The 26,046-nt window shown below is 44.3% G+C and overlaps 1 protein-coding gene across 1 annotated transcript in view; it reads left to right on the top strand.

Moving 5' to 3' along the window:
• LOC307139567 (alpha-1,3-mannosyl-glycoprotein 4-beta-N-acetylglucosaminyltransferase B) overlaps positions 1-26,046 on the top strand; it is a 44,189-nt gene that overhangs the window by 17,510 nt on the left and 633 nt on the right. The window contains exons 5-14 of the mRNA XM_079838576.1: positions 220-266; positions 377-490; positions 583-658; positions 738-852; positions 1,581-1,711; positions 1,809-1,916; positions 4,922-5,118; positions 19,701-19,779; positions 22,911-22,986; positions 24,439-24,551. Of these exons, the coding sequence (XP_079694702.1) occupies positions 220-266; positions 377-490; positions 583-658; positions 738-852; positions 1,581-1,711; positions 1,809-1,916; positions 4,922-5,118; positions 19,701-19,779; positions 22,911-22,986; positions 24,439-24,551 (1,056 nt within the window). The remainder of the gene's footprint in view (positions 1-219; positions 267-376; positions 491-582; positions 659-737; positions 853-1,580; positions 1,712-1,808; positions 1,917-4,921; positions 5,119-19,700; positions 19,780-22,910; positions 22,987-24,438; positions 24,552-26,046) is intronic.

Raw genomic sequence — 26,046 nt, forward strand, 5'->3', positions numbered from 1 at the left:
TGATTTGATGCTCAAGAAACATTTCTTATTATTATCATCAATGTTTTTTTTTTGATGATGAATATAAAGTTAAAAAGACAGCATTTATTTGACATTTTTTGGCATCTTTACAGTCACTTTTGATCAGATTAATGCATTCATATTTGCCTTTCAAAAAACATTTGAATGGTACTGTTTTATTGTTCTTTTCATTGATATGTATTTTCATTCTTCTTTTAGACAAATGCAACTTTAGTAAATGCTGTTGTACAGAGTGTACAGACCAAGTGAGTGTTTCATTAACAGATCCTCTGTTTCTATCGAGGTGTTTTATCTTTCTGTAAGCACATTGTGCAAGTAACTGATCACAAGTCCTTGTGCATTTCCCTCTGTGTAGTCTCCCAGATGCTGTCAATTCTGGAGTGATCGAGGTGATCTCTCCATCTCCTCACTTTTACCCAGACTTCAGTGATCTGAAGGAAACTTTTGGAGACCCCAAGGAGCGAGTCAGGTTAGAGATTCGCCAGTGATGTTGTGCAAATATTGTAAGTAACTGGAAATAGATGGTGTATTAATATGAAGCATTTGTTTTATTGGTCACAGATGGAGGACCAAGCAGAACCTTGACTACAGTTTCCTCATGCTGTATGCGCAGTTTAAGGGCACATACTATCTCCAGGTAATGCAAAGACACCGCCATACAACTCATTGATAGCACTATGTTTCATTGCTTTTATCATTTTGCATATGTGTTTCAGCTGGAAGATGATATTGTAGCAAAGCAAGGATTCTTTGAGTCCATAAAAAAATATATAGAACAAGTGCTTTCCGAGGAGTGGCTTTTCCTGGAGTTTTCCCAGCTGGGATTCATTGGTCAGTGTCTTGTCCTCTCCGTTCATTAATGTCCTGTCCTGTTCTCTTCCACCATTTCCGTTTGATCAGTTGTTTCATTCATGGACTGTTTTGTTATTTGAACACCTGGACCATGGTGTTCATTATAAAATAGTTGTACATTGTTATCAATGCAAATTTATGGTCTTTATGTTTCCTGTAGCAATAAGATATCTTTTGAAGTGGTCATAGCCTAATGGTTAGAGAGTCAGACTGGTAACCTGAAGGGTGCAGTTTCGATTCTCAATACTGGCAGGAAATGACTGAGGTGCCCTTGAGCAAAGCACCTAACCCCTTAATCGTTCCCCGGGTGCCACAGCAAAAATGGCTGCTCCGGTTGTGTGTGTCCGTGTTTTGCAGTGTGTGTTTGTGTTCACTACTCACTACTTCAATATGTGTGCACTAACTTGGATGGGTTAAATGCAGAGGACAAATTCCTAGTATGAGTTGTCATACTTGGCCTTCACATGTCACTTTCACCTTTATTAGTCAGTGTCAAGAGGGTCATAAAAATAACAATTCAGTTCACATACTCTCGATTATTTAAATAGTTTCTTAAATCAACCAGGTTCTTTCATCCTAGCATCAGGTTTGAAGGAACATTGCTAGTGTCTCTCAGCTCCATATATACTGTTTTCTATGACCAAATCTGTTCAACTATTTGTGTCCTAGCATGAACTTAAACATATCGCTGTTTTTTCTTGTTCTAGGCAAGCTTTTTCGCTCTTCAGATCTGCCACTGTTTGTGGAGTTCATCCTGATGTTCCACAAAGACAAGCCGATTGATTGGCTCCTTGATCACATCCTGTGGGTTAAAGTGTGTAACCCAGAGAGAGACTCAGTAAGTTTGGGTATAGTATTTATTTTTGTTGGTTTGTTCTTTAGTGAGATTAATTTAAGGCATTTCATTGTTTATTGTTATAATTCTTTGCACTTAGAAACACTGCAGTGATGAGAAGGCCCGACTGAAGAGAACTTACAAACCCTCCTTATTTCAGCATGTCGGTTTGCATTCCTCACTGCCTGGTAAAATACAAAACCTAAAGGTAATATCCACTTACTTTTATGTTGGCTAGTTGCCAAGGCACAATTTATCATTTATTTAGTTTAACTTGATGTACTAAAATAACTTAAACAAAAAAAAGGAAAATATAAGAATAAAAACTCGTTCAAAATATTAAAAACTATAATAGTATAAGAAGCATTTCTAATAGAATAGTAGCTACTAAACCATCCAACAGTAGTATAGGTCTGTAGGCATAGACAACAGCTTATCTACATTGCAAACATGACATTTACATTATTTATATTAGCATAGTTTTAAAGGGGAAGTGTGTCATTTTTGCTGTGCCAATGGCACCAAAAGGAATCACAAGATATGATGGATTTTCTTATGTTTATTTTGCTATCTATTTTGGGAAGTCAATTTTAACCAGAGGTCTTCAAGCCTTCTCATGAGCTGTGTTCGAAATCGCCCCCTATACCCTCATTCACTATTCTCTACATTAGTCCACTAATATAGTCCACTTGAAGGAGTGAATGAAAACGAGTGAGCGAAGTCAGATACTGAGTGCGCCGGAAAGGCTGCCACTTTAGCGTAGTTTGTGCTTGATGTTTAATAATCATTTGAAACTAGCATGTGTAAACCTTAATTAAACAATGTAATTGAAAATTATACCTGTATCTACATTGGACCAGCGCTTTGGAAAATTAACGGATTCAGCTGTGGGTGCCATCTTCTGTCGAGGCATGGGAATTCATTCGGCATGACCCTCACAGTGCATTATGGGTATTCTCCAGCCGTATTGTGTACATTTGTTTTACACTCGTTATTGCGGTGCCTTATGGGATTGAATGAGCACGCTCGATAACGTCCACTCAAATAGTGCCCTATATAAGGGTATAGGGGGCAATTTCTGGTTCAGGTGTGTTTGTTTAAAAGTCAGGGGAGCATGGTTGAAGACCTCTGATTTTAATGTCAAAAAGAATTACACTCTTCACCTTTAAAGAGGCAGTACCATTAAAAGTGTAGCAATACAAAGTTCCAAATGTGTCCAGAAAAAAAAAAGTACAAGCTAGTATAAATTGAGTTTCCTGCGCTCTTCACATGATGCCTATGTAGAGTCCATTTCAGTTAAAGGGATAGTTCACCCAAAAATGAAAATTAGCCCATGATTTACTCACCCTCAAGTCATCCTAGGTGTACATGACATTCTTCTTTCAGACGAATATAATCAGAGTTATATTAAAAAAGTCCATGCTAATCCAAGCATTATAATAGCAGTAATAGTTGCTCTGTTTTTGAAGTCCATAAAAAAAGCACTGTCCATTGAATAACATGCTCCACACGGCTCCGGGGGGTTAATAAAGGCCTTCTGAAGCGAATCGATGCGTTTGTGAAAGAAAAATATCCATATTTATCAACTGAAGTTCCAGCCGATCGCCTTCCATGAAAAAGTGTTAAAAGTTGAAAGTGAAACTCAAGATGCGTACGTGACGTCATGACGAGCGTACCTGGTCGCGTTAGTCTTTCGATCGGCAGAGGACCTTTCAACATTTTTTCCATAAGTTGAACAAGGAAGGCGGTCGGCCGAAACTTTACTTTATAAAGCTTTAAATATGGATAGTTTTCTTACACAAACGCATCGATTTGCTTCAGAAGGCCTTTATTAACACCCCGGAGCCGCGTGGAGCAGTTATTTGACGGACAGATGCATTTTTTATGGACTTCAAAAACAGAGCAACTATTACTGCTATTATAATGCTTGGATTAGCCTGGACTTTTGAAATATAACTCAGATTGTATTCGTCTGAAAGAAGAATGTCATATACACCTAGGATGACTTGAGGGTGAGTAAATCATGGGCTAATTTAAATTTTTGGGTGAACAAACCCTTTAAGGCCCATTCACACCAACAACGATAACTATATAAGCGCCCACACCAGTGGACGATATCGTTCTGTTTATTCTAAGCGTGTGCTTGTCTGACGCTTTAAAGGGTTAGTTCACCCAAAAATGAAATTCTGTCATTAATTACTTACCCTCATGTCGTTCGACACCCGTAAAACCTCCGTTCATCTTCATAACACAAATGAAGATATTTTAGTTGAAATCCAATGGCTCAGAAAGGCCTCCATTGGCACAATGCACTTTACACTCTAAAGACCCATAAAAGGTACAAAAGACGTCGTTACAAAGTCCATCTCACTACAGTGGTTCTACAACAACTTTATGAAGTGACAAGAATAGATTTTGTGCACAAAAAAAACCTAAATAACGACTTGTATAGTGATGACCGATTTCAAAACACTGCATCATGAAGCTTCGAAGCGTTATGAATCAGTGAGTAGATTCAGGGGTTTGGATCGCCAAAGTCACGTGATTTCAGCAGTTTGGCGGTTTGACACGCAATCCGAATATTAATATTAATGATATAAGTCGTTATTTAGGGTTTTTTTGCGCACAAAAACTATTCTCGTCGATTCATAACATTATTGTAGAACCTGCACTGTAGTGAGATGGACTTTATGGGTCTTGAGAGTGTACAGTGCAATGGAGGCCTTTCTGAGCCATCAGATTTCTACTAAAATATTTTCATTTGTGTTCCGAAGATGAACAAAGATCTTACGGGTGTCAAAAGACATGAGGGTAAGTAATTAATGACAGAATTTTCATTTTTGGGTGAACTAACCCTTTAAATGCTCGAGCTCGTTACTGCAGAATAGCTTTTGATTGGCTGTCAATGTTTTTTGTCGTTAATCAGCTGGAAAAAATTGTTCTGAAAGTGATTCCAACAATATTTTTTTTCTTTGTGACGTCATCGTTCTAGCTGTGGTGTGAACTCTGCAATTTATTAATATTGAGAACTTATATTATTTTTATATTAATTTTTATATTAATATTTTTAGAACTATAGGCTATCTATATAGTTATCATCCTTGGTGTTATCGGGGCTTTAGGACTGCCTGTGTTGGCACTATACAGCAAGGCAACTCACTAGGTTTTGGAACAGAGCTTATGTGTATGTCTGTATTTATATGTCATATGCAGGATAAAAACTTTGGGAACCAGGTGTTGTTTAAAGGCCACAGTAATAACCCATCTGCAGAAATCAGCAGCAGTCTGGAGAAATATCTGTCTCACTCTCTGGAGAGCGCTTACAAAGGAGAGGACTTCTTCTGGGGCCTCACACCCAAAAGAGGAGATTATATCCTGATCACGTTTACCAAGCCTCAAGCTGTAAAAGGGTGAGACACCAGCAAAGGACATTTATTTGATGAGCATACATACATTCACACTGGTACAGGCAATCTTGCTAAAGTTCTAGTTTGTCTTGCAGGTAAATTTTTGGTAAATTATACTTGATCTATGTGCATTGTAAATATCTCTTTATTTGGATATCTAAAGATAGAAGTAAATACCCAGCGGCAATGTAAATGTACCCATCTGTCTGCTCGAGTGCCTTTTATTTTAAAGTAAGTTTGCCCTGATGAAAAAATGTGAACCAGTGGTTTCTGTTAAACTCCTCTGAGTAGGAAATTCAATTCAGCCCATGTTTGTTCAGGAGATGAATATATTTTTAAATTCCCCTCAAGCACACACATAAGAGTTAATTTGATGCCATTTTAAAGCTTCCCAAAACGTCTCAGGTTACGAATGTAACCATTGTTCCCTGAGAACAGGGAACGAGACGCTGCGTCAGCTTCGACGCTACGGGGAACGCCTCCGGCGTGACAGGTGCCTGAAATCACATTGAATCACGTCAATTCCACTGACCGGCGACAGCCTCTGATGTCATCAAGGTGCGACCAGGAAGTATATAAGGGCGCCTTGCCAACATGACAGTATCTAATCGTCTGAAGGGACTGTTTTCGGCAGGCAGGCCCTGTGGCATGGCACAGCGACGCAGCGTCTCGTTCCCTGTTCTCAGGGAACAATGGTTACATTCGTAACCTGAGACGTTCCCTTTCGAAAGGGAACTCGCGCTGCGTCAGCTTCGACGCTACGGGGAACGATATACCAACGCCGCCATGCCAACGGGAGTGCATGCCCACTGGCAGTGACAACTGTCAAGACAAGCAAATCTTGCTGAAATGCCTGAACCACTCCCCTTCTGGTCACGTTAGGCTGTCAGTGACAGCGCCCCCTACGGTCAAAGCCCAAGCTTATCGCCTGAGAAGGAAACCTTCACACACATGAGTTCCCTCCCAGGCCTTGCTCGAAGGCCTGGAACCAACCCATTCGACTCAGAAGGGGTTCCTTTAAGGGAGCGTGGCAAGGGGACTACGAGGGAACCCTATGCCAGTCACTATTCGGGAGATTATCACCGAATGCCACCAGGGAGACCTGACCAGGTGACCCAGTCTAGTATGGGACACGTAATACGGTCAACCCTGTCTGTACAGTACAGAGCCTCTGGTACTCGCCTCCGAAGAGACATCCCGCTAGGGTGCTGCAAGAAAGGGCAGCATCACCGACTAGCCGGACCTCAGAGACGGGTTATCCCGGAGAGCAGCGCTCAGCGAAGTGCTTTTCAAACCCTTGCTAGCGAGGGGAGTCAAGCCGCTCGATCCTCGGATCTACCAAGCACTTATTTTAAAACGTGCTTAGGAGGCCAAAGGCCTTATAGGCTGAATATATCGGGAGGGGCCCCTCGGGACCTACCACCAATAGATCAGCCCCAGGAGGCTGTAAGCTCACAATAGACCCTCGTTTGAGAGGAGCTCATAAGCCTGCCCGGTAGGCAACCATGCCGTAGGCCTACTATGAAGGTCCCGTCCTGTCGGGACCACATAGCCGCAGTGACACTTCGTCGTGCTAGGGTAGGGTGCTAGCCCTCGAGGTAGCTGGGAAGACCAGGGACTCGCTTAATCAGGGAGGCCAAGCGGGCCTACCAACTGCAAGACATCGGGCACTCACAGCCAAACTGAATGTGCTACTCATAGCGCTTCAAGCTCACCACAGCGGCTGGGGACCGGGAGCTCGCTTTCAGGGAGGTACCATGCCTACCACCTGATAGCAAAAAGGGCCACTTATAGCACTTTATGCACACCACAGCGGCCGGGGAGCCGGCCTCTGCTCATTGACTGGATTTATCCAGGAACCACGAGACCAGAGCGTGCCCTCAGAGGAGGCCACGTGGGCCTACTACTCCAAAGCGAATCCCCTCAGGGAAGCCCGTGCAGCTTTTGCCTGATAGCAGCCCATGCTACGATCCGTTACCGAAACTGGGGACCGGGGAACGATTCCAGGGAGGCGCAATGCCTCCACCTGGTAGCAGAGCATGCCGTCCGTCGTGCTTCGCTAACCGTCTCATTCTCGCGCCTGAGAAACAGGGGCTCGTTTTTCAGGGAGGCAAGAATGCCTACCACCTGATAGCAGAGCATGCCATGCCTAGCGTTTTGTTTCGCCAGTTGTCTCAGCGCCTGAGAATCGGGAGCTCTCTTTCAGGGAGGCAACCGTGCCTACCAACTGAAAGCAAAACGTGCTACTCATAGCACATCACGCCCATTGCCACAGTGACTGGGAACCGGGAGCTTGCTCTCAGGGAGGCCATAATGCCTACCAACCTGATAGCGGAGCGTGCTACTCTAAGCATGCTACTCGAAGCACTTCGCGCTCACCATAGTCGACCGGAAGCCGGGAGCTCGCCCTCAGGGAGGCAACAGTGCCTACCAACTGATAGCGGGACATGCTACTCGTAACATTCCATGCTCATTGCTACAGCGACCGGGAACCGAGAGCTCGTCGTCAGGGAGGCCACAGAGCCTACCAACCAACGGCAGAAAAGTGCTTATCCATAGCGCTCCATTTGCTAGCCATCCAGTGACTGGGGCCCAGGAACGCCATCCGCAGAGGAGGTCAAGTGGGCCTGCTTACCCCACAGCAGGCCCATAGGGAGGCCCAGTAGCGCCTACCACCTATTCAGCAGCTCGTACCAGCCGTCGAGGGACTTAATGCCTATGGTGCCCCCTCAGGGGAGACCAAGCAGTGCCTGCTGACCACAGCAGGCTCTCAGGGAGGCCAAACAGGGCCTAACTCCTGAGCGAAGGAAACCCAGACTGGGAGCCTACCCCTCAGGGAGGCCTGGCAGGACCTGTCCCCCCGAATAGGGGGTCTGCTTCAGATTCCAAGGATCCTGCCGAAACTCTAAGAAGGCTGGCTGCTGCTACCTGGGCTGACGGCAGCTGTCTGCTGCTGACGAAGGCCTGGAAATCCAGTTAACACCTGGGGACTCATCCCCAGGGCCAATGACGGGTCACTGCTGACGTCGACACCAGTGGAGAAGAGCCTCCGAGGCCCACTCGTGGGCCATAGTGTCGGGACTTTCCTGCAAGGAGGCCGGTTAACGCCTACTACCTGTCCTGAAGTCCAACTGCCCAGACCGTCCAAGCTGGCCACTCAGAGCCAGCTGGCTCCTATGCCCGCACCTGGGGCTGGCTCCATCCCAGAGGCAGCTAGGGACAACCTGCTTCGTCGTGTCCTAGGGCCCCCAGGACGGCGCAGTCTCTTGGGCAGTGCCTACAAACATGGACCTAATCACATTGCCAACAGCAGTGTACTTAGCAGAAGTGCTCAGCAAAGACCCTCTAAAGCGAGGGGAGTACAACTTACGTCACCTGCATTGGGGCGGCTGTCTTTCTTTCCATGCAGCGGCCAACCTTGATTGCGAGGGCGTCAGCCATTGGCAATGCTCGGGCCTCAGGGGAGCATCCGACCAGAACCGTACAGACAGAAGGATTATCCGATGTTCTGCTCAACCCGGGCCCTAGAGGAGGTGAAGCAGAGACATAAAGCAAGGGAACAATATCACAGAAATGTGAAAAACCACCGGCCGTACCATCCTCCAGGAAGAGGCCGGGGGCCGCCAGCAGATGGCGGCCACCAAGCTCCGAAAGGCGGAAACAGCAGATAAAGTCTAGTCGCAAACCGGCGAAAGACGCTTAATTCCACCCCACGACTACTGGCAAAGTCGCTGTCTCCTGCAACATCCTCGTCTGCATTACACGTGACCCCAGAACGCAGAGAAGGGGGCGGGCCTTGGCCTGACGACTCTGCAACAGAGGAGGCTGAAACAAGGATGCATAAACAACGCCATGTTCTTAAATAAAAAGACAGGCCAGGGGCGAACACCTTTATTAAAAGGGAACGCCCCCATCCTTGACAAAGCCTAGGCCAAGTGGTGCGACATAGGTCCGCACTAGATCTACTCAGGGCCCGGGAAAGAAATATTCCCCAAAAAACCCCTTTTCCAAAGCCCCGCAGAGCTGGGCGCAGATCTCACTATAGCTCGTGCATTAGCGCGTACCCGGTCTTCAGCTACTTTTCACTTTACGCTAGGAAAAAACACAGCTCACCCCTTACACTACAAGCCCTCAGGCGAGAGCGCGATTCAGTTACCCAAACAATGGGGAAAATATAGCACGGAGAGGCAGCAAACTCTCTAGCAGAAAGCGAAGTATTCACACACAACCATCACAATGTTGCAAAGAAGATCGTTCTTAGCTTACTCACGGGGAGCTGCAGGCCCTGCGAAGATCCAGCGGCGATCCAAATTTCCCCAGAAAACCTCTCAGGCGAGCGAAGGTATAGGAGTTCTGAAAAACATAGTTTTGAAAATGTTTCACCCTCAGCGAGGGGACTCACCAATCGCTCCCAGCGGTGCTTCCAGCCAGCCATAGGCTATTATCCGCCCGCCATCCTGAGGGGGGCGCTCTCACAACCAAGCCAGGCGGGCCGTCAGAATTCTTACATTTCTGCTCATCATAGGCCCACCGGCCTGATGTTAAAAGCGCCCGGGGAAAAACTTCTTCCAGAGGAAGGGAAAAAGGCAGCGTTCACCTGCGTCCCCTCGGGGGCGGAGTCCGCTGCCTACGCTGGTCCCGGTTGCCAGCTCCAGCTTCCTTCCTCTTTTTGAAGCGGGTGTCCCGCCTCCTCTGCGCCATAACCCTCCGTGGGGGCGCTCGAGAGGCAACACTGGTTCTCTGTTCCTGTCTCCAGCCCTCAGGCTGGGACGGACCAGGGACACCCGACTGCCTGGGCGCGGTCCCGGACCTCCGCGGGATGCAGGTTTTAAATGCTGCCGAGCGCGTCCTCGCCTCCCTGAACTTATCCACCACCGCCTCTACGGAGGTGCCAAACAGTTCAGAGGGCGAGACCGGGGCATCGAGGAGAAAGGCTCTCTCTTTCCCCGCGATGTCCGCCAGGTTCAGCCACAGATGTCTCTCCGTGGCCACCATAGCCGCCATCGAACGACCGATGGCGAAAGCTGTTTGCTTGGTGGCCCTAAGAGAGAGATCAGTGGTGCGGCGCAACTCGGCCACCGCGTCAGGGGTTAGTCCCACCCCCTGATCGAGGTCCTTCAGCAGATCTGCCTGGTAGGCTTGTAACACTCCCATCGTGTGTAAAGCCGCCCCAGCATGACCCGCCGACATATATGCCCTGCCGTTCAGACGTGATGTTGTCCTAAGGGGATCTGACGGCAGGGTGGGAGCCCTTAGTGTCGATGGCCGCCCGGAAGCGAGGTAGTTTGCAAACGTCTCGTCAACGGGCGGCAGCGACACATATCCAGCTTCCGGTAATCCCTCGACGTCAGCAAAATTAGCCCGCTGACGCCGATGGATTCGCGCTGAATAGGGCTTTCTTCCATCCTCTCGCAATCTCATAATGGAGATCAGGAAAGAATGGAAGACTCCCGAGAGCTGGCTGGTCATGGGCGGGGAGATAACGGTCATCCAGTCTACTCAGACGAACGTCATCTCCCCTAGCGCGCCGCCAAGGCAGCTGCAATCTGCCCACGGCGCGCTCCATAACCTCCACCAGCTCCCCATACATGGGACAAGGTGGTTGAGAAGCCTCAAACACTTCACTCGACTCCTCAACCATCCTCTGCTCCACTGGAAGAGCCACAGACGAGGAGGAGGAGCTTAGATCCTGCTCCGCCTCCAAAGTCTGCCCCTCGCGATCTGGCTCGTTGTCCACAAGCACTACACCAGTCTCTAGACGACGAGCCAGATCCAGCTGGGAGCCCCAGGATTGAAGGCGCCGCTCGGCCTCGGCGCGAGCGGGGCCGCTCCCAGCTGCTGAACTCTCTCCCCTCGAGAAGAGAGCCAAACGAGAGCGGAGCGTTCTCAACGGAAAACGCTCGCAGTTCGCACAGGAGGCTCCCTCGAGAACCTCCCGTGCATGCTCTTCCCCCAGACAGTATACACAGAGCGTGTGAGTGTCGTCAGGTGTAAGATACCTGGTACACGGCTCTGCGCACCTGCGGAAGTGCCGCTGTTTCTCTGCACACTTCATAGCTTGGTATTTGCTTGACGTTCAGGATCCAGGCAAAACAGTCACTGAAGACGAAGAGATACTGTCATGTTGGCAAGGCGCCCTTATATACTTCCTGGTCGCACCTTGATGACATCAGAGGCTGTCGCCGGTCAGTGGAATTGACGTGATTCAATGTGATTTCAGGCACCTGTCACGCCGGAGGCGTTCCCCGTAGCGTCGAAGCTGACGCAGTGCGAGTTCCCTTTCGAAAGGGAACCAAGTTTGTATCTAAAATTTTGTTGCTATTTGCCAATGGCCTTGTAAATCTGAACTTTCTCAGCACCACCCTTATGGAAAATAAGTTTATTATTAAGCTACTAGTATGCTTAAAATTGCACTTAAGTATACTTGACTTATACTGACAGAAAAGTCTATATTTGGCCTATACTTGTACTCAATCTTTTGATCATTCTAAATCTACTTGGCTTGTAGTTGTGTTTACTCTTTTGATTTGAGTAGCCTATTAAAAACTTTTTTTCACTTAGCTTTGCATAGAGTCTTATAATCTTACATTGTCTTTATAAAAATATGTATAAAGAAAACAGGTGTGTTACTAATACTGAGTATCTGAATTTTTGTGTAGGCTAGTCCGCTGGTAGTGTACATAAGAATTTGCTTAAAATGTACTTTACTCTTTCCTTGAAACTTAAATTTACGGCTATCCATGTTTTCACTGTTATACGGTAGTCTTCTAGTACAGAATATCCGGATCAAAAATAGGTGAAGAAGAAGCAGAAACAAGTGATAGAAGATTGTTTATGCAAGAATAAACAATGTTAAAAGCTAGAATAAACTGTAAAAATTTACAGAAAATGTATATTTCAAGTATAAAAAATGTAAACCTAAATATGAACATAGCAGTACACTAAAAGTGCTAAAATAATATGTAAACTTACATTGTTCACTTACAAAACTTACAAGTATACTTGCGGTATAAACTACTTAACTAGTAGCTTACTGAGAGTACACTTCAGAGTGTACTTTCATAAATTAAAACAATACTAAAAGTATAAGAATAGTAAATACCTATATTACAAAATACTAATACTGATACATTGATATTAGTATACTTACTACATAAAATATACTTTACTTAAGTTTGCTTAATAAACTTTTTCATAAGGGCAGAGAAATTGTAAATAATGGCTGCATCTTTTGACAAAGAGTGACGTAATGAACCCTGAGAAATTCCTGGCTGTTTAAAGGGGTGGTAAAACACATTCTTTTGAAGGCTTGACTGTGTTTGTGGGGTGCACTGTAACATGTGTTCATGCTTCGTTTTAAAAAAAATTGCCTTATTTTTCATATATTTGACCTTTATTCTACACTGCTCTGTCCCTCCTTGTAAAACGGTCTGATGCTTTCCGGGTTGTATGAAGCCAGTCCCTCAAAAATACGCAGTGGGCTCAGATTGGTTAGCTGGCCCAGTGTGTTGTGATTCGCTAACCGCAGTGCACGTATGTCGGAAACGTCACGCCCCTTACCGGAGGCTGTGCTTTGGTCAGTGTTAGAAACAACGGCGTCAATAAAACCATATGAGCCTGAATCAGATCCAGAACATTTGAGTGAAGATGATCGAGCAGAACCTGTTCAGTCCTCAGGAGTAAAGACTGCGGATCTATAATGATCGCTACTGAATGGCACTTTAACTTTTGTATTTTTAGAATGATTACAGCCAAATATCTGTCGCAAGAACTAACCCAAAACAAACACTAAGCACTGGCTTTAACTAGTAAGTTAGCCAAATCACACACAGAACCATGTTTAGCATGCCTGTAGATTACAATACATAAAAGCTCTAATCAAAGAATCATGTACACTAATGCCAAGTTTGCTGTTGAGATTTTAACGTTAGTGTTTGTAATGTTAGGTGTTCGTCGGATAACGTTAAGTATGAATGAGCATTTAACAAACTGGTTTGCAGAACAGCATTGTCATCCTGTAACAACCTATTACAGGAAAACACATCGATGAAAAATAAATCAGACTTACAGGTTGTGGCCCGTGAACAGCTTCTGTTTGTAAATCCAGCTTTCAGGACAAGCCGTTGTGCATATCCTGTATTGAACTCGCGAAGTTTGTGGAAGTTTGTGTTGTCCTCCGTGAAATGTGCAGCGCGCGCGTCATGCATCCACGCACCGGCAGTGTTTTTTTCACGCAGCTGACGTTGTGCAAATCCGGCATTGAAATCGTGAAGACGGTGGATGTTTTCCTCTGTTAGATGTAGGATTATTTAGCTGCAGGAGCCCCGCGCGCGCCTGATTCCCCGCTGACTCAAACACACGTGCATATAACATGCTGTATGTTAAACGCTCTGCAACGCACCCCCGTCCCTATGAAGGCTGAACAGAGCAAGTACCCCAGACCTGCAATCCGGATGAAAATAACAGCGTTTCCTCGGCATCGCGGCAACAACACTCCAGCCTAACGTACTCGGTTACTTAACGTAACCTCGGTTCCCTGAGATAAGGGAAGGAGTACTGCGTCTTTAAGACGCTATGGGGTAGGTTCTCCTACTCTCGAATATACTGAAGTAATTGTAAAATCACGCAGTGCTACTGCCCAGTCAAAACAGTGTCGAGACATCTCGCACGCTATTGGCTGGCCAGTGGGAACTGCATGAACCAATGGCAGAACAGCGTAATCTGAGCGAACCAATGGGCACAAAGCCCGCGAAGCTGAGCGCAAGAGCCCGCGAAAGGGGCATATAAAATACGCTGTAACTGTCAAAAACGTCAGGTTAAATCGACTGAAGCGACGATCACCCGAGTCAGCGCCATAGCACGGCCGTCTACGCAGTACTCCTTCCCTTATCTCAGGGAACCGAGGTTACGTTAAGTAACCGAGTACGTTCCCTTTCGAACGGTCAGTTCGTACTGCGTCTTTAAGACGCTATGGGAGCCTATTTAATCCCGCCGTGCTATGATAAGCGCAGTGACATGTACTCCCTCAAGTTTGAACACTTATTAGAAAGGGCTCAAGACTAGAGTTACTGACACATCATTTATATTAATAATATATATGTACACACGTCTTATACAACTGGGCTCATAGAGGCCGGTAACTATAAGGAATGTGTAAGCATTGAAGCATATGAAGGCCCCAATGCCAACTTATGACGGGGACGGGCTTACAAGGCCGTCTGATATTCATTAGGCCGTCTAAGTATTTTTATACAGCGAAGACTTGTGCCTGCAGTGCAGGGACATCCAGACTGAAGAATCTGGTTAAAGTAGATGGTGAGGACCAACCTGCCGATCTACAAATGTCACCCATAGAAAAACTCCACTAGACCACGCCCAAGAGGAGGCCATGCCTCTGGTGGAGTGAGCTTTGACACCTATGGGGCATTGGAGGCCCATAGTGTCATATGCTAACGCTATCGCGTCCACTAGCCATCTGGCTAGGTTTTGTTTGGTGACCGGAAGTCCCTTAGTTCGGTCACCAAAACTTACAAAGAGCTGCTCCGGCTGTCTAAAGTGGGAGGACCGCTCAATATATGCTCCAAGCGACCTAACAGGGCCAAGCAGGTGTAACTGTCTCTCATCCTCCGAAGTGGGGAGGGCAGAGAGAGTGATTGATTACCTGTGCTTTGAACAGTGTTGAAAGCACTTTAGGTACATAACCATGCCCTGGTTTGAGGATGACTTTAGAATCGCCTGGGCCAATTTTAAACATGACGCGTTCACGGATAACGCTTGAATGTCACTGACACGCTTAACAGATGCCAGTGCTAATAGCAGGGCAGTTTTCAGCGAAAACGGCTTTAATTCAGCCATCTGCAATGGCTCGAAGGGAGGTCTTTTTAGTGCTCTTAGGACCAATGAAGGTCCCAGGATGGCACCATAGGAGGGAGAAGGGGGTTAAGCCTCCTGGCTCCTTTTAAGAATTTTATGACCATGTCGTGTCTGCCTACTGATTGGCCAGCTATAGGCGTATGAGATGCGGCGATAGCTGCCGTGTAGACTTTGAGTGTGGATGGAGTGTGTCCTGCATCCAACATCTCTTATAGAAAAACAAGAATTTGTGATATCTCGCATGACACTGGGTTATAGTTCCTGACTGAACACCAGTCAGAGAACACTGACCATTTAAGGGTATAGAGACGTCTAGTAGACTGAGCTCTAGCTTCACTGATGGTGCTCAGGACACTCACTGGGAGGTTCTCGAGCCCCCCTTGAGTGGCCAAACATGTAACGCCCACAATTTTGGGGTGGGGGTGCTGGATTGTCCCGTTCGCCTCAGAAAGGAGATCTTTCCTTAGTGGAACAGGCCATGGGGCTGCTGATAGTAACTGAATCAACTCGGGAAACCTGATTTGGGTTCGCCAGAGTGGAGCCACTAGCAGGACTGTGTGTGCTCGCATTCCCTGATCCTTTTTAAAATCTAGGGAATGAGCAGTACTGGTGGAAAAGCATAAAGTATGCAGCTGGGCCATTCGTGGGTCAGCGCATCCTTGCTTTTTGAAAAATAGATTGGGCAATGACGGTTGTCTTCGGAGGCGAAGAGGTCGACCTCTGCCCTCCCAAAAACACTCCATATCATTTGAACCATTTAGGAATGGAGGGCCCATTCCCCTGGGGACACGAGGCCCCTGGAGAGCATGTCTGCTCCCTGGTTCAGTCTTCCTGGCACATGCACTGCTTTTAGTGAATGTAATTTGCCTTTTGCCCATAGGAGGAGATGTCTGACCAGTTGGTTGAGCCATCTCGACCTGAGCCCGCCTTGGCGGTTTATGTAGGAGACCACAGTCGCGTTGTCCGTGCGGACTAGAACATGGTGACCTGAGAGACGTGGTAAAAAAGTCTTGAGGGCTAGCACTACTGCCAGCATTTCTAGGCAGTTTATGTGCAACCGTGACTCCGTGCTCGACCATGAGCCGAAGGCCGGTTCGCCTCGTACAGAGCGCCCCAAACCGAGTTGGAGGCGTCCGTGGGGACCACCATCCGTCTGGAAACTGTTTCCAAGTGACCACGGGGCCAGGGCTTTGACACAGCTGCGGCCCACTTTGATCCAAAGTTGGACTGAATGTCACGCTTGGGAAGGAACCCGTGATTTCAGCCAGTACTGCAGGGGGCGCATGTGCTTCATACCCAGCGGAAGTACTGGAGAAGCTTTTGCCATTAGGCCTAGCATTCTCTGAAATTTTTTAGGGGTGTGTTGGTTCCCATTTTGAATGAACATGCAAGCTGCTGTGTAGTCAGAGCGCGTTCGTCCAATAGCCACGCCCTCATTTGGGCTGAGTCTAAAATCGTTCCCAGGAAGGAGGTTCTCTGCCTGGGAAGCAATGAGCTCTTGGCTGTATTTATTCTGAGACCCAGGCATTCTAGATGGCTGAGTAGCATAGATTTGTGAGATTTTATTTCTTCCTCTGACTGGGCCAGTATGAGCCAGTCGTCGAGGTAGTTCAGAATGCGCATTCCCGCTTGTCTTAAGGGGGAGAGAGCTGCATCCATGCACTTCGTGAAAAAAAAACAGGCCAAATGCCAGGACTGTGTACTGATAAGCCTTCCCGTCGAACACGAATCTCAAAAACGGTCTGTGACGTGGGATAATTTGGATATGAGAGTAAGCATCTTTCTGATCCAATAAGAAAAACCAGTCCATCGGGCAGATTGGTGCGATGATCTGTTTTAATGTCAGCATTCTGAAAAGCCTTTTGATAGAGCTTTGTTCAGGTGTCTGAGATCTAAGATGGGCCTGAGGCCGCCATCTTCTTTTTTTTTTTTTTTTTTTTTTTTTTTGGGGGAACAAGGAAGTAGTGGCTGTAAAAAACCCTGACTCGCTCTGAGCTGGAATTTTTTAACTCGCCTTTATGGCGGTAGAATGCAGGGGAGCACGCATTAAAGCGGACTCGTAGTTTACATTCATTGCATGAAAAACATTCAGAACAGTATTTTTCTCCCTGACCGGAACAAAAACGGGCCGAGGGGAGAGATGTGACACTGTGCAGACAGCACTTATGTGTAGCGGCACACACCTGTAGTGGGCGCGTGCTCTACATATAGAGCGCTCACGGCGTGAGCAGTAATCTGTGAGAACAGTGCTTATGTGCAAGGTGCATGTATTTTAGTAAAGTCATTGTTAAAACACAGCGTTGATGTGCAGGCGAGCGTGTTTGACAACAGGCTAGTTGACTGCAATATTTACATCTCCAGTCGCCTGAACCGAGGGGATTGAGGGAATGTAAAGTAAGTCTGTAGTGGTAATCCGGCCACAGCAGGACTTTTGAGTGGTTCTATAGCGCTGAATTAACAGTGCTTATATGCAGGGGTACACCCTATGTAGGGGACACACTGCCTGCAGTCATAACAGAGGAAAGAACTCTTAATTGTTTATTAGGATCACCAATAATACAGCGTTCTGTGTACAGGCGTGCATGTTTTATAACAGGCTCGTTTACTGAGAGAAGTGGTTGAAGGCTTGGCCGCCATTCACTAAATTGAGACTCACTGAGAAAACCTGTGAGAGCTGGGCTCGAACCAGCAACCCTTTGTGCGAAGTACACCGTGACAGCAGAGGGCGCGGCTATGACGTAAGTCGCGCTCTTGACGGTGTTTTCAGTGTGTGTGGCGTGCGTGTTTCATAACAGGCTCGTTTACTACACTGTTGAACCTTTCCAGTCGCCTGAATAGGGGACTGAGAGAAGTGGTTGAAGGCTTGGCCGCCATTCACTAAATTGAGACTCACTGAGAAACCTGTGAGAGCTGGGCTCGAACCGGCAACCCTGTGTGAAGTACACCGTAACAGTAGAGGGCGTGGCTATGACGTAAGTCGCGCTCTTGACGGTGTTTTCAGTGTGTGTGGCGTGCGTGTTTCATAACAGGCTCGTTTACTACACTGTTGAACCTCTCCAGTCGCCTGAATAGGGGACTGAGAGAAGTGATAGAGTGAAAAAGACGCAGGGCTTGGCCGCCATTCACGACGCCATTATGCGCTAGACAGCGAGGCAGCAATGACGTAAGTCGCGCTCTAGATAGTGAGCGCGCTGGGAGAGAGAGGGGCGCACGCGCTGCCGCTGAGGAAGCGCGAGCTGCAGTGACAACAGCCTGTAGCGTAAGGCGCGCTCTCAATATCTCCAGCAGTCTGAGAGAAAGTAATGCGGGAAGCTCCGGCATTAGTTTGCTCGTCCACTCTGGCTTTCTCTGTCCGCGCGCTTCTTAGCGCGGCCCGAGTGAGAGAAGAGGAAGAGCGAGACATTGGTAATAGTGCGGATTCGTCTTCCTCATTGCCGCCGAATGAGACCAAGCCCTCGGCGTCGAGCGGAGGGAGCAGGTCCGATCGAGGGAACGTCACAGGGGAAACGTCTCTCTGAGGTGAAGACGAGTCACGCGGGCACTGGGCCGACGTGAACTCGCTAGCCTCGGTATACTCAGCCCTCTGGCTCCGCCGTTCTTTCCCGCCGAGGCTCGGGCGGGAAGGGGAACGGGAGAGCGCGAGGGCCGGGGTCGCGCTCTGAAAAGAGCGCTATCCGTGTACAAAAAGGATACACCGTAGTGTTTCACCAAAGAGCGCAGGGGAAAGGCGTGACAGCTCGCGGGATCGCTGGCGATTTGAGCGCGCTGAAAAATACAGCAGTCCGCTGACTCTCGCAGGACGTCCGGGCTGGTAGTTCGCTATTCCGCTGCAGGCTCGTCAATTCACGGTGAAGGTGGTGTAGTTCGAGTTTATCAGCGAGGACCGTAGATCGTCGCTGAAGGAGATTAATCTGACGTTTTTGACAGTTACAGCGTATTTTATATGCCCCTTTCGCGGGCTCTTGCGCTCAGCTTCGCGGGCTTTGTGCCCATTGGTTCGCTCAGATTACGCTGTTCTGCCATTGGTTCATGCAGTTCCCACTGGCCAGCCAATAGCGTGCGAGATGTCTCGACACTGTTTTGACTGGGCAGTAGCACTGCGTGATTTTACAATTACTTCAGTATATTCGAGAGTAGGAGAACCTACCCCATAGCGTCTTAAAGACGCAGTACGAACTGACCGTTCGAAAGGGAACTAACTTATACCACAACAGCGCCGCGATACAAAATGGCCTCACCCCCCCTTATTTAATATTCTCGGAGGAGGGGTTTATGTAAATATTGAGCCTGGTGATGTCAGCAATCCCTGGAGGAATGTGTGTAGTCGCCTGCTGGCCGTTTGCTGTAGTTCTTAGAAACTGATTTCTTTAAAAGCAAATATCTCCCTTTGCTTTAAACTTTGAACGTTGTAACTTTGCAGATGTTGTTTATGCTCAAGCAGCAACATTACACGTTAGCTAAAGTTAGAATAGTGAAATCGTGGTTTACCACCCCTTTAAACAAAAGATAACGAAACAATGGGTTGTTTAAATTGTACGCATTACTTTGCACATAACAAAACAACCTGTTCTTTAGTACAGTTTGTGACCACAGTCATCAGTGTGTTAAACTCAACCGCATCTGTGGAATGACGAACATTTCGAGAAAACTTACAATGAAACTTCCATTGACTGATTAAACTTATTTATGTATTATCTTCCACTCACTTACAGGTACCTTTTTCGGTCTGGCAATATCGAGACAAATGGTGACAGGTTTTACAACACAACTGTGGAGGTGCTCCCTACTAATGTAAGTGTCATGCCAACACACGTTTTCTGTCAAGTTACCAAAGTAACACTCGAAAGTGAAAGATCTGCTTTGAGCAAATAGAGCGCAACAGTTGGGTTCTGGAAGAAAAACACATTTAAACAACCCAAAAAAGCTCACCACGGCTGCAGTAAAAACAGTAGTATTGGGAAATATTATTACAATTTAAAATAACTCTTTTGTATTTTCAGATATTATAAAATGTAATTTATTCTTGTGATGGCAAAGCTGAATTTTCAGCATCATTACTCCAGATCCTTCAGAAATCATTCTAATATTCTGATTTGCTGCTCAAGAAACATTTCTTATTATCAATGTTAAAAACATATTTTTGTGGAAAACATTATTTTCAGGATTCTTTGATTAATTTAAAGTTCAAAAGATTCATTTGAAATAGAAATCTTTTGTAACGTTATAAAAGTCTTTACTGTCACTTTTGATCATTTTAATGCATCCATCCTTACTAAAAGGAATAATTTCATTCAAGGAAAATCTTACTGGATGGTAGATTAAACCCTTCATAAAGACCATGCAGTCATCAATACAAATAAAAATTAATTGTTAATAGCAAGTGAAGGACTACCCATGAACACTGAAGAGGAAGATCCACCAATCAGAGAATCACAACAAACAAATCAGGACAAAAGAGCTCAGCAGTGACCGCCCACTCCCATGAATCATTGTACATGGCATAATTGAGTCTTCCTACAATAGTTTTATATTGTGTTGTGTTGATTTGATTACATCATTCACTGTGGTTCATGGCACTGTAATTAATTTAATCATAAAAGATGTTAAGTATAGTCTTTGTTGTTGTTGTTGTTCATCTCAGAGCTGACTGGTTGGTTTGCTTTATTGAAGAGTCTTTTGAAATCTCTTAAAGGGATAGTTCACTCAAAAATGAAAATTAGCCCATGATTTACTCACCCTCAAGCCATCCTTATGTGTATATGACATTCTTCAATAAAGCCCCTACAAGCTTTATAATAGCAGTGAATGTTGCTGTTTTTGAAGTCCATAAAAGTGCATCTATATCCATCATAACTGCTCCACACGGCTCTGGGGGGTTAATAAAGGCATTCTGAAGCGAAGCGATGCATTTGTGTAAGGAAAATATCCATATTTAAAAATTCAAACTTCTGGCGGACCGTATTCTGTATTAAATTTACGGAAAAAGTGCACAGTTCAAAATGCTTGCGCTACATCGACCAACATTACACACCAGTTACGCTCGTCAGACGTAGCGTAAGAACTTTGAACTGCGCGAGGCGTTACACTTTTTCCGTAAATTGAATACAAAAGACGGTCCGCCGGAAGTTAGAATTTTTACTTTATTTATATAGCGCTTTTTACAGTGCTGATTGTTTCAAAGCAGCTTCAGTGTTAAACAGGAAAATAATGCAACAGAATTTGATTCGGCTGTACAGCCGCTCCGGAGAAAACAGTGATGTTATCCAGTGATCACACAGTGACAATGTGGGCAGATCAGTAATTTAGTTGAATATTTACTTTCACAACGCATCGCTTCGCTTCAGAAGACCTTTATTAACCCCCCGGAGCCGTGTGGAGCAGTTATGATGGATATAAATGCACTTTTATGGACTTGGCAATAGTGTTAGACCGATATATCGGCCGGCCGATATATCGGGCCGATATTTGCGATTTTTACGTGTATCGGCATCGGCCGATATAAGGCTGCTGCGTTCGCCAATATTTTTTTCCCTGCATTATTTACAGACAGGCGTCCACAGGGCAAGTCTCACCGTCTTCAAACTGTCTTGCTCTCCCTCGTGCATATTAATCAAAATCAATTGAGAATTGACACAATGGTAAAAGGTCGAAAGACTGAAGTTTCACATGGAGCATTGGGAGATTTTTTCCTGAATTACCGCTGGTTTTGCTCTACAAGAGATTAAGTTAAGTGCACCTACACTCTAAAAAATGCTGGGTTAAAAATAACCCAAGTTGGGTTGAAAATGGACTAACCCATCAATTGGGTTATTTTAAGCAAACATTTAACCCAATCACTGGGTCAAAACAACCCAATTGCTGGGTTAGTCCATATTTTACCCAACTTGGGTTATTTTTAACCTAGCATTTTTTAGAGTGCAACCATTAAATGACTAGGTTGTAAATAGTTTTAAAATTAAGTATAGTACAGTCAGTGTGCACTTTATTATAATGCTTGCTTGTTGATAGTGTGTGCAATAGTGTAATTATTTTATTTATGCTTAAATATTTATTTTCAGAATTTATTTTCACCACTGAACTCTTTTTTTTCTTGTTCTACCTCACCTGTTTTTACTATTTGTTAAATATATTTTTTTTTTTAGTTCAATAAATGTTACTTTTTTAAATTTTAAATTATCATCATGATAATTGTGTAATTTTTATGATATAAATTGAGGGAGCAAAAGCAGTATCGGCTCCAAATATCGGCAGCCCGTATCGGTCATCGGCTAAGGCTGATGAAAAAAAATCGGTATCGGCATCGGCTCTAAAAAATCCATATCGGTCGATCCCTACTTGGCAACTTTCACTGCCATTATAAAGCTTGGAAGAGCCAGAACATTTTTTAATATAACTCTGATTGTGTTCGTCTGAAAGAAGAATGTCATATACACCTAGGATGGCTTGAGGGTGAGTAAATCATGGGCTAATTTTCATTTATGGGTGAACTAACCCTTTAAATTCTTTGAAATCCCTTAAATACTTCCAGAACCAGTGCCTCAGAAAAAATGGGTGGTTTTCAGTTTGTTTAGTTTGTGTTGTTTGTGTAAGATATATAGGTATTGCCATACAGTAGCTTTAGACGTTGTATAGCATGTTGGGACGTACTAGACCACACCCTTTATCTCTCTGTACATTTGTCTTAATTTGTTTGCAGTGATGGAGTCTTGCTCCTTTGCTTGCTAGCCGCCCATCTATTCTAAAAAAAAAAACCAGAAAGCTGACACCCAAAAACAAATTTGTGGCTTTGCCTCATTTGAGATCGCAAACCTGCTAGACTAGGATTTTTTGTGTATACTTCCTGATGGACACCCTTGCGGGAACCCTATTCATTAATTTGCACCCAAGTACAAAGTGCTGACAGGTACATGTCTGTTTTACAGAACTCTGTGAAAGAGAAGGTGGAGAGAGGAGAATTATCCTGCTGTAAACCCTCATCCGATGGCTTTGTCGAGATAGGTACACAACCATCATTGATCTCCTGTTTCTTTCTTTCTTTCTTTCTTTCTTTCTTTCTTTCTTTCTTTCTTTCTTTCTTTCTTTCTTTATTTCTTTCTTTCTTTCTTTCTTTCTTTCTTTCTTTTCTTGCCCTTTTCTATCCCTCAATTGCATGTTTGCATAAATACAAGCAGTGTGCCCTTTTGTTTGTCAGTGGACCAAGGACGTCATGAGTAATATGTAGTAAAAAATGCAATGATATTAGTCAGGTACAAGTGTTATCAAGCTAGATGTGATGATAATTACCAGAAACTCTAGAAAGAGTTTGCCAGCAAGTCTTGCCAGTCTGTTAACACAAGCTGTAGTGTTGGGTATCAAAAACCAGTTCTTATTCAAAGCTGGCTCAGTTTTTTTAATATATATATATATGTAATAGAGCTGAATGATATTCATTACATCCTGTTTCATTAACAGTTCTATTGCACCATGGCAAAAGAAATACAAAATGTTGGGTTTCCATTTTAGCTTAAGAGAAAGAAACACTGTGAAATAATTCACAGTAAATGAGCAACAGTTATTTTTATTGCATTGTCCACATCAGTAGCCAACAACAAGCATACAGTGTAGTCCGATTCAGAATTACTCCTATGAGCCATTTTTAATAAATTGGCCAAAGACTTTTTTTGTTACACTTATTTGCTTAAACAGTCAGAGTCGTTCTCACTCACTGAAATGCAAGTCATTACTTTTGTCATGTTTAAATGAACAAAGAATGTGTACTTACACTAGCATTTTAAACGATTTTTTTTTTTGGAAGAAATTATATTTATTCAGCAAGGATGCATTAAACACTGAAGACTGGAGTAATGATGCTGAAAATTCAGCTTTGCATCACAGAAATAAATTATATTTTAAAATGTATTCAAATAGAAAACACTGATTTTAAATTGTGATTGAGATTTGACGGTATTTTTGAGCAAATAAATGCAGCTTTGGTGAGCATAAAGAGACTTTTTTCAAAAACAGAGAAAAATCTTACCGACCCAAACTTTTGTAAATGTACTTGAAGCTTGTGAGTCAATGTTTTTGTTCTCTAAAAGACTGTATAGGATTATTAATGGACCATTAAGTAACTGGAAGAACCAGTTAGATTTCTTGATTTTAGTATGAACTACTGAGACGTTGGTTACATGACGGCATGGGTTATTGAATTGTAGATCATATTTAATCAGCCATACTTAGTCGCTAACTGATCGGAAACGTGAATATATTGTGCTTGTCTGTAATACACACTCGCGCTTCGATTTCATCCCTATGGACAAACCACAGGAAAAAAGGTGAGCACAAAAAGTGGTTATGTAAAAATGTGAGGCCAACGTCAAGGATACAGCGCTTTACATAAAATGTAAATCGAAAGAGGCCACGGTTACCATGTACTTTATTGTGAGATGTTAACAGTGTTTGTATTTGTAGGTTCTTTCAAGAATGGAGTGGCTGAAGGAGAAGTGGATAGAGCATTAGACGAATTAGCAGCCATGAGGCTTCTGATTCACTCGGATTCTGACGTCTGGGTTCTTCTCAGTGAGGTGAACCACATTCACATCATCTATATATAACCGTTAGAAACAGGCCTCACTAAATTGGGAAGGGCTTGAGCTATCAATTCAGTCTCTTAATTAAATTATGATCACATGAGTAATGCCTCGCACTATTTTACACAGAAATGTTGACCAAACCCAATTTTGTTGACATATCTCCAGGGAAACACACAATGGAAACTGGTTTGTTAGCATATATATACATGTGAGGTTTTCTCCCTTACAGAAAAAACAAATGAATGAAAGGAAGAGGCCACAAATCATCTGTGTGATGACCAAATCCAGTCAAGTACTCGTAGGGCTTGTCAGGGCGGTTTATTGTGTCTTTCATTAAAATGTAATTCGCTTCCTTATGGCTGCTTACTGTATATGCTCCGGCTGTTAATTGAAATATTAAATGGATTCATTCCTGAAATTACGTTTAGGAACTTCACTTCATCCTTGATTTTGCTAAGTACCTTTCGAGAACCCTACTTGAGTTTATAACCAAAAATGTAATAAAGGGATATTTCTTCCAAAAATGAAAATTCTGTCATCATTTACTCACCCTCAAGTTGTTCTTCGAGTTTCTTTGTTCTGCTGAACACAAAAGAAAGTATTTTGAAGAATGTTTGTAACCAAGCAATATGTGTTTCCCTACTATGGTAGTCAATGGTTGCTCTATCTGAGTAAATGATGACGGAATTTTCATTTTTTGGTGAACTATCCCTTTAAGTCAAATTATTAATCCCCCGGATTAAAAGACAAGGCTTGAGTCTAGTCCCAGACTAAAATATATGTTTGAGCTGTTGTAACTGAAAGCTACTTGCACTGACATATCTTCAAATATGTCAGTGCCATTGTTTTGTCTCAAGATGCACACCAGTAATGTTTTTTTTTTATAAGGCACGTTTATAAAAGCTACTTAATTGTCCTAATCGAACTAATCCTGGCTTAATCTACGCCCTATCTGTGAAACACGGCCTTTATTTATTAAATTAGTATTTGTAAATTTGTAATTTTTTATTTATTAAATAACAAAGCTGCAATTAAATTGAAAAAAAGATGCCGTTTTTTTGTTTGACCTTTGCAGTTTATTTTAACATCTAAACACTTAAAATGTGCACGCGTGTAATTTAACCTAGAGTATAAGATTTTCTCTAAAACAGAAAACGTTGCCTACGTTTTTAGTTAAGAGATCAACCCAATAATGCGTATGAAAGAACGAGCATCTTTGTCATCAGTTCTCTGTACTTTAATTTGCATACGTTTTGCAAAATTCTTGGAAATTCATTCACAGTATTTCAAAAGATGATGAAGATGATGATAACGATAATGAGTTCTCCATTTTAGTCACTATTATTCACCGTTTTATTGACATTTGAGTTCTGGGTAACTGTAACCAGTCCTTTAATTCTTGTCTATACATTTGAAAAGCCTTTTTGAGAAAGACTCTGCCTGTTTCAGTAGCCTTGTTTTCAGCTGTGACACAGTATCTAAGGTT

The sequence above is a fragment of the Gobio gobio genome (genome assembly GCF_949357685.1).
Source record: "Gobio gobio genome assembly, chromosome: 16".
NCBI lineage: Eukaryota > Metazoa > Chordata > Actinopteri > Cypriniformes > Gobionidae > Gobio > Gobio gobio.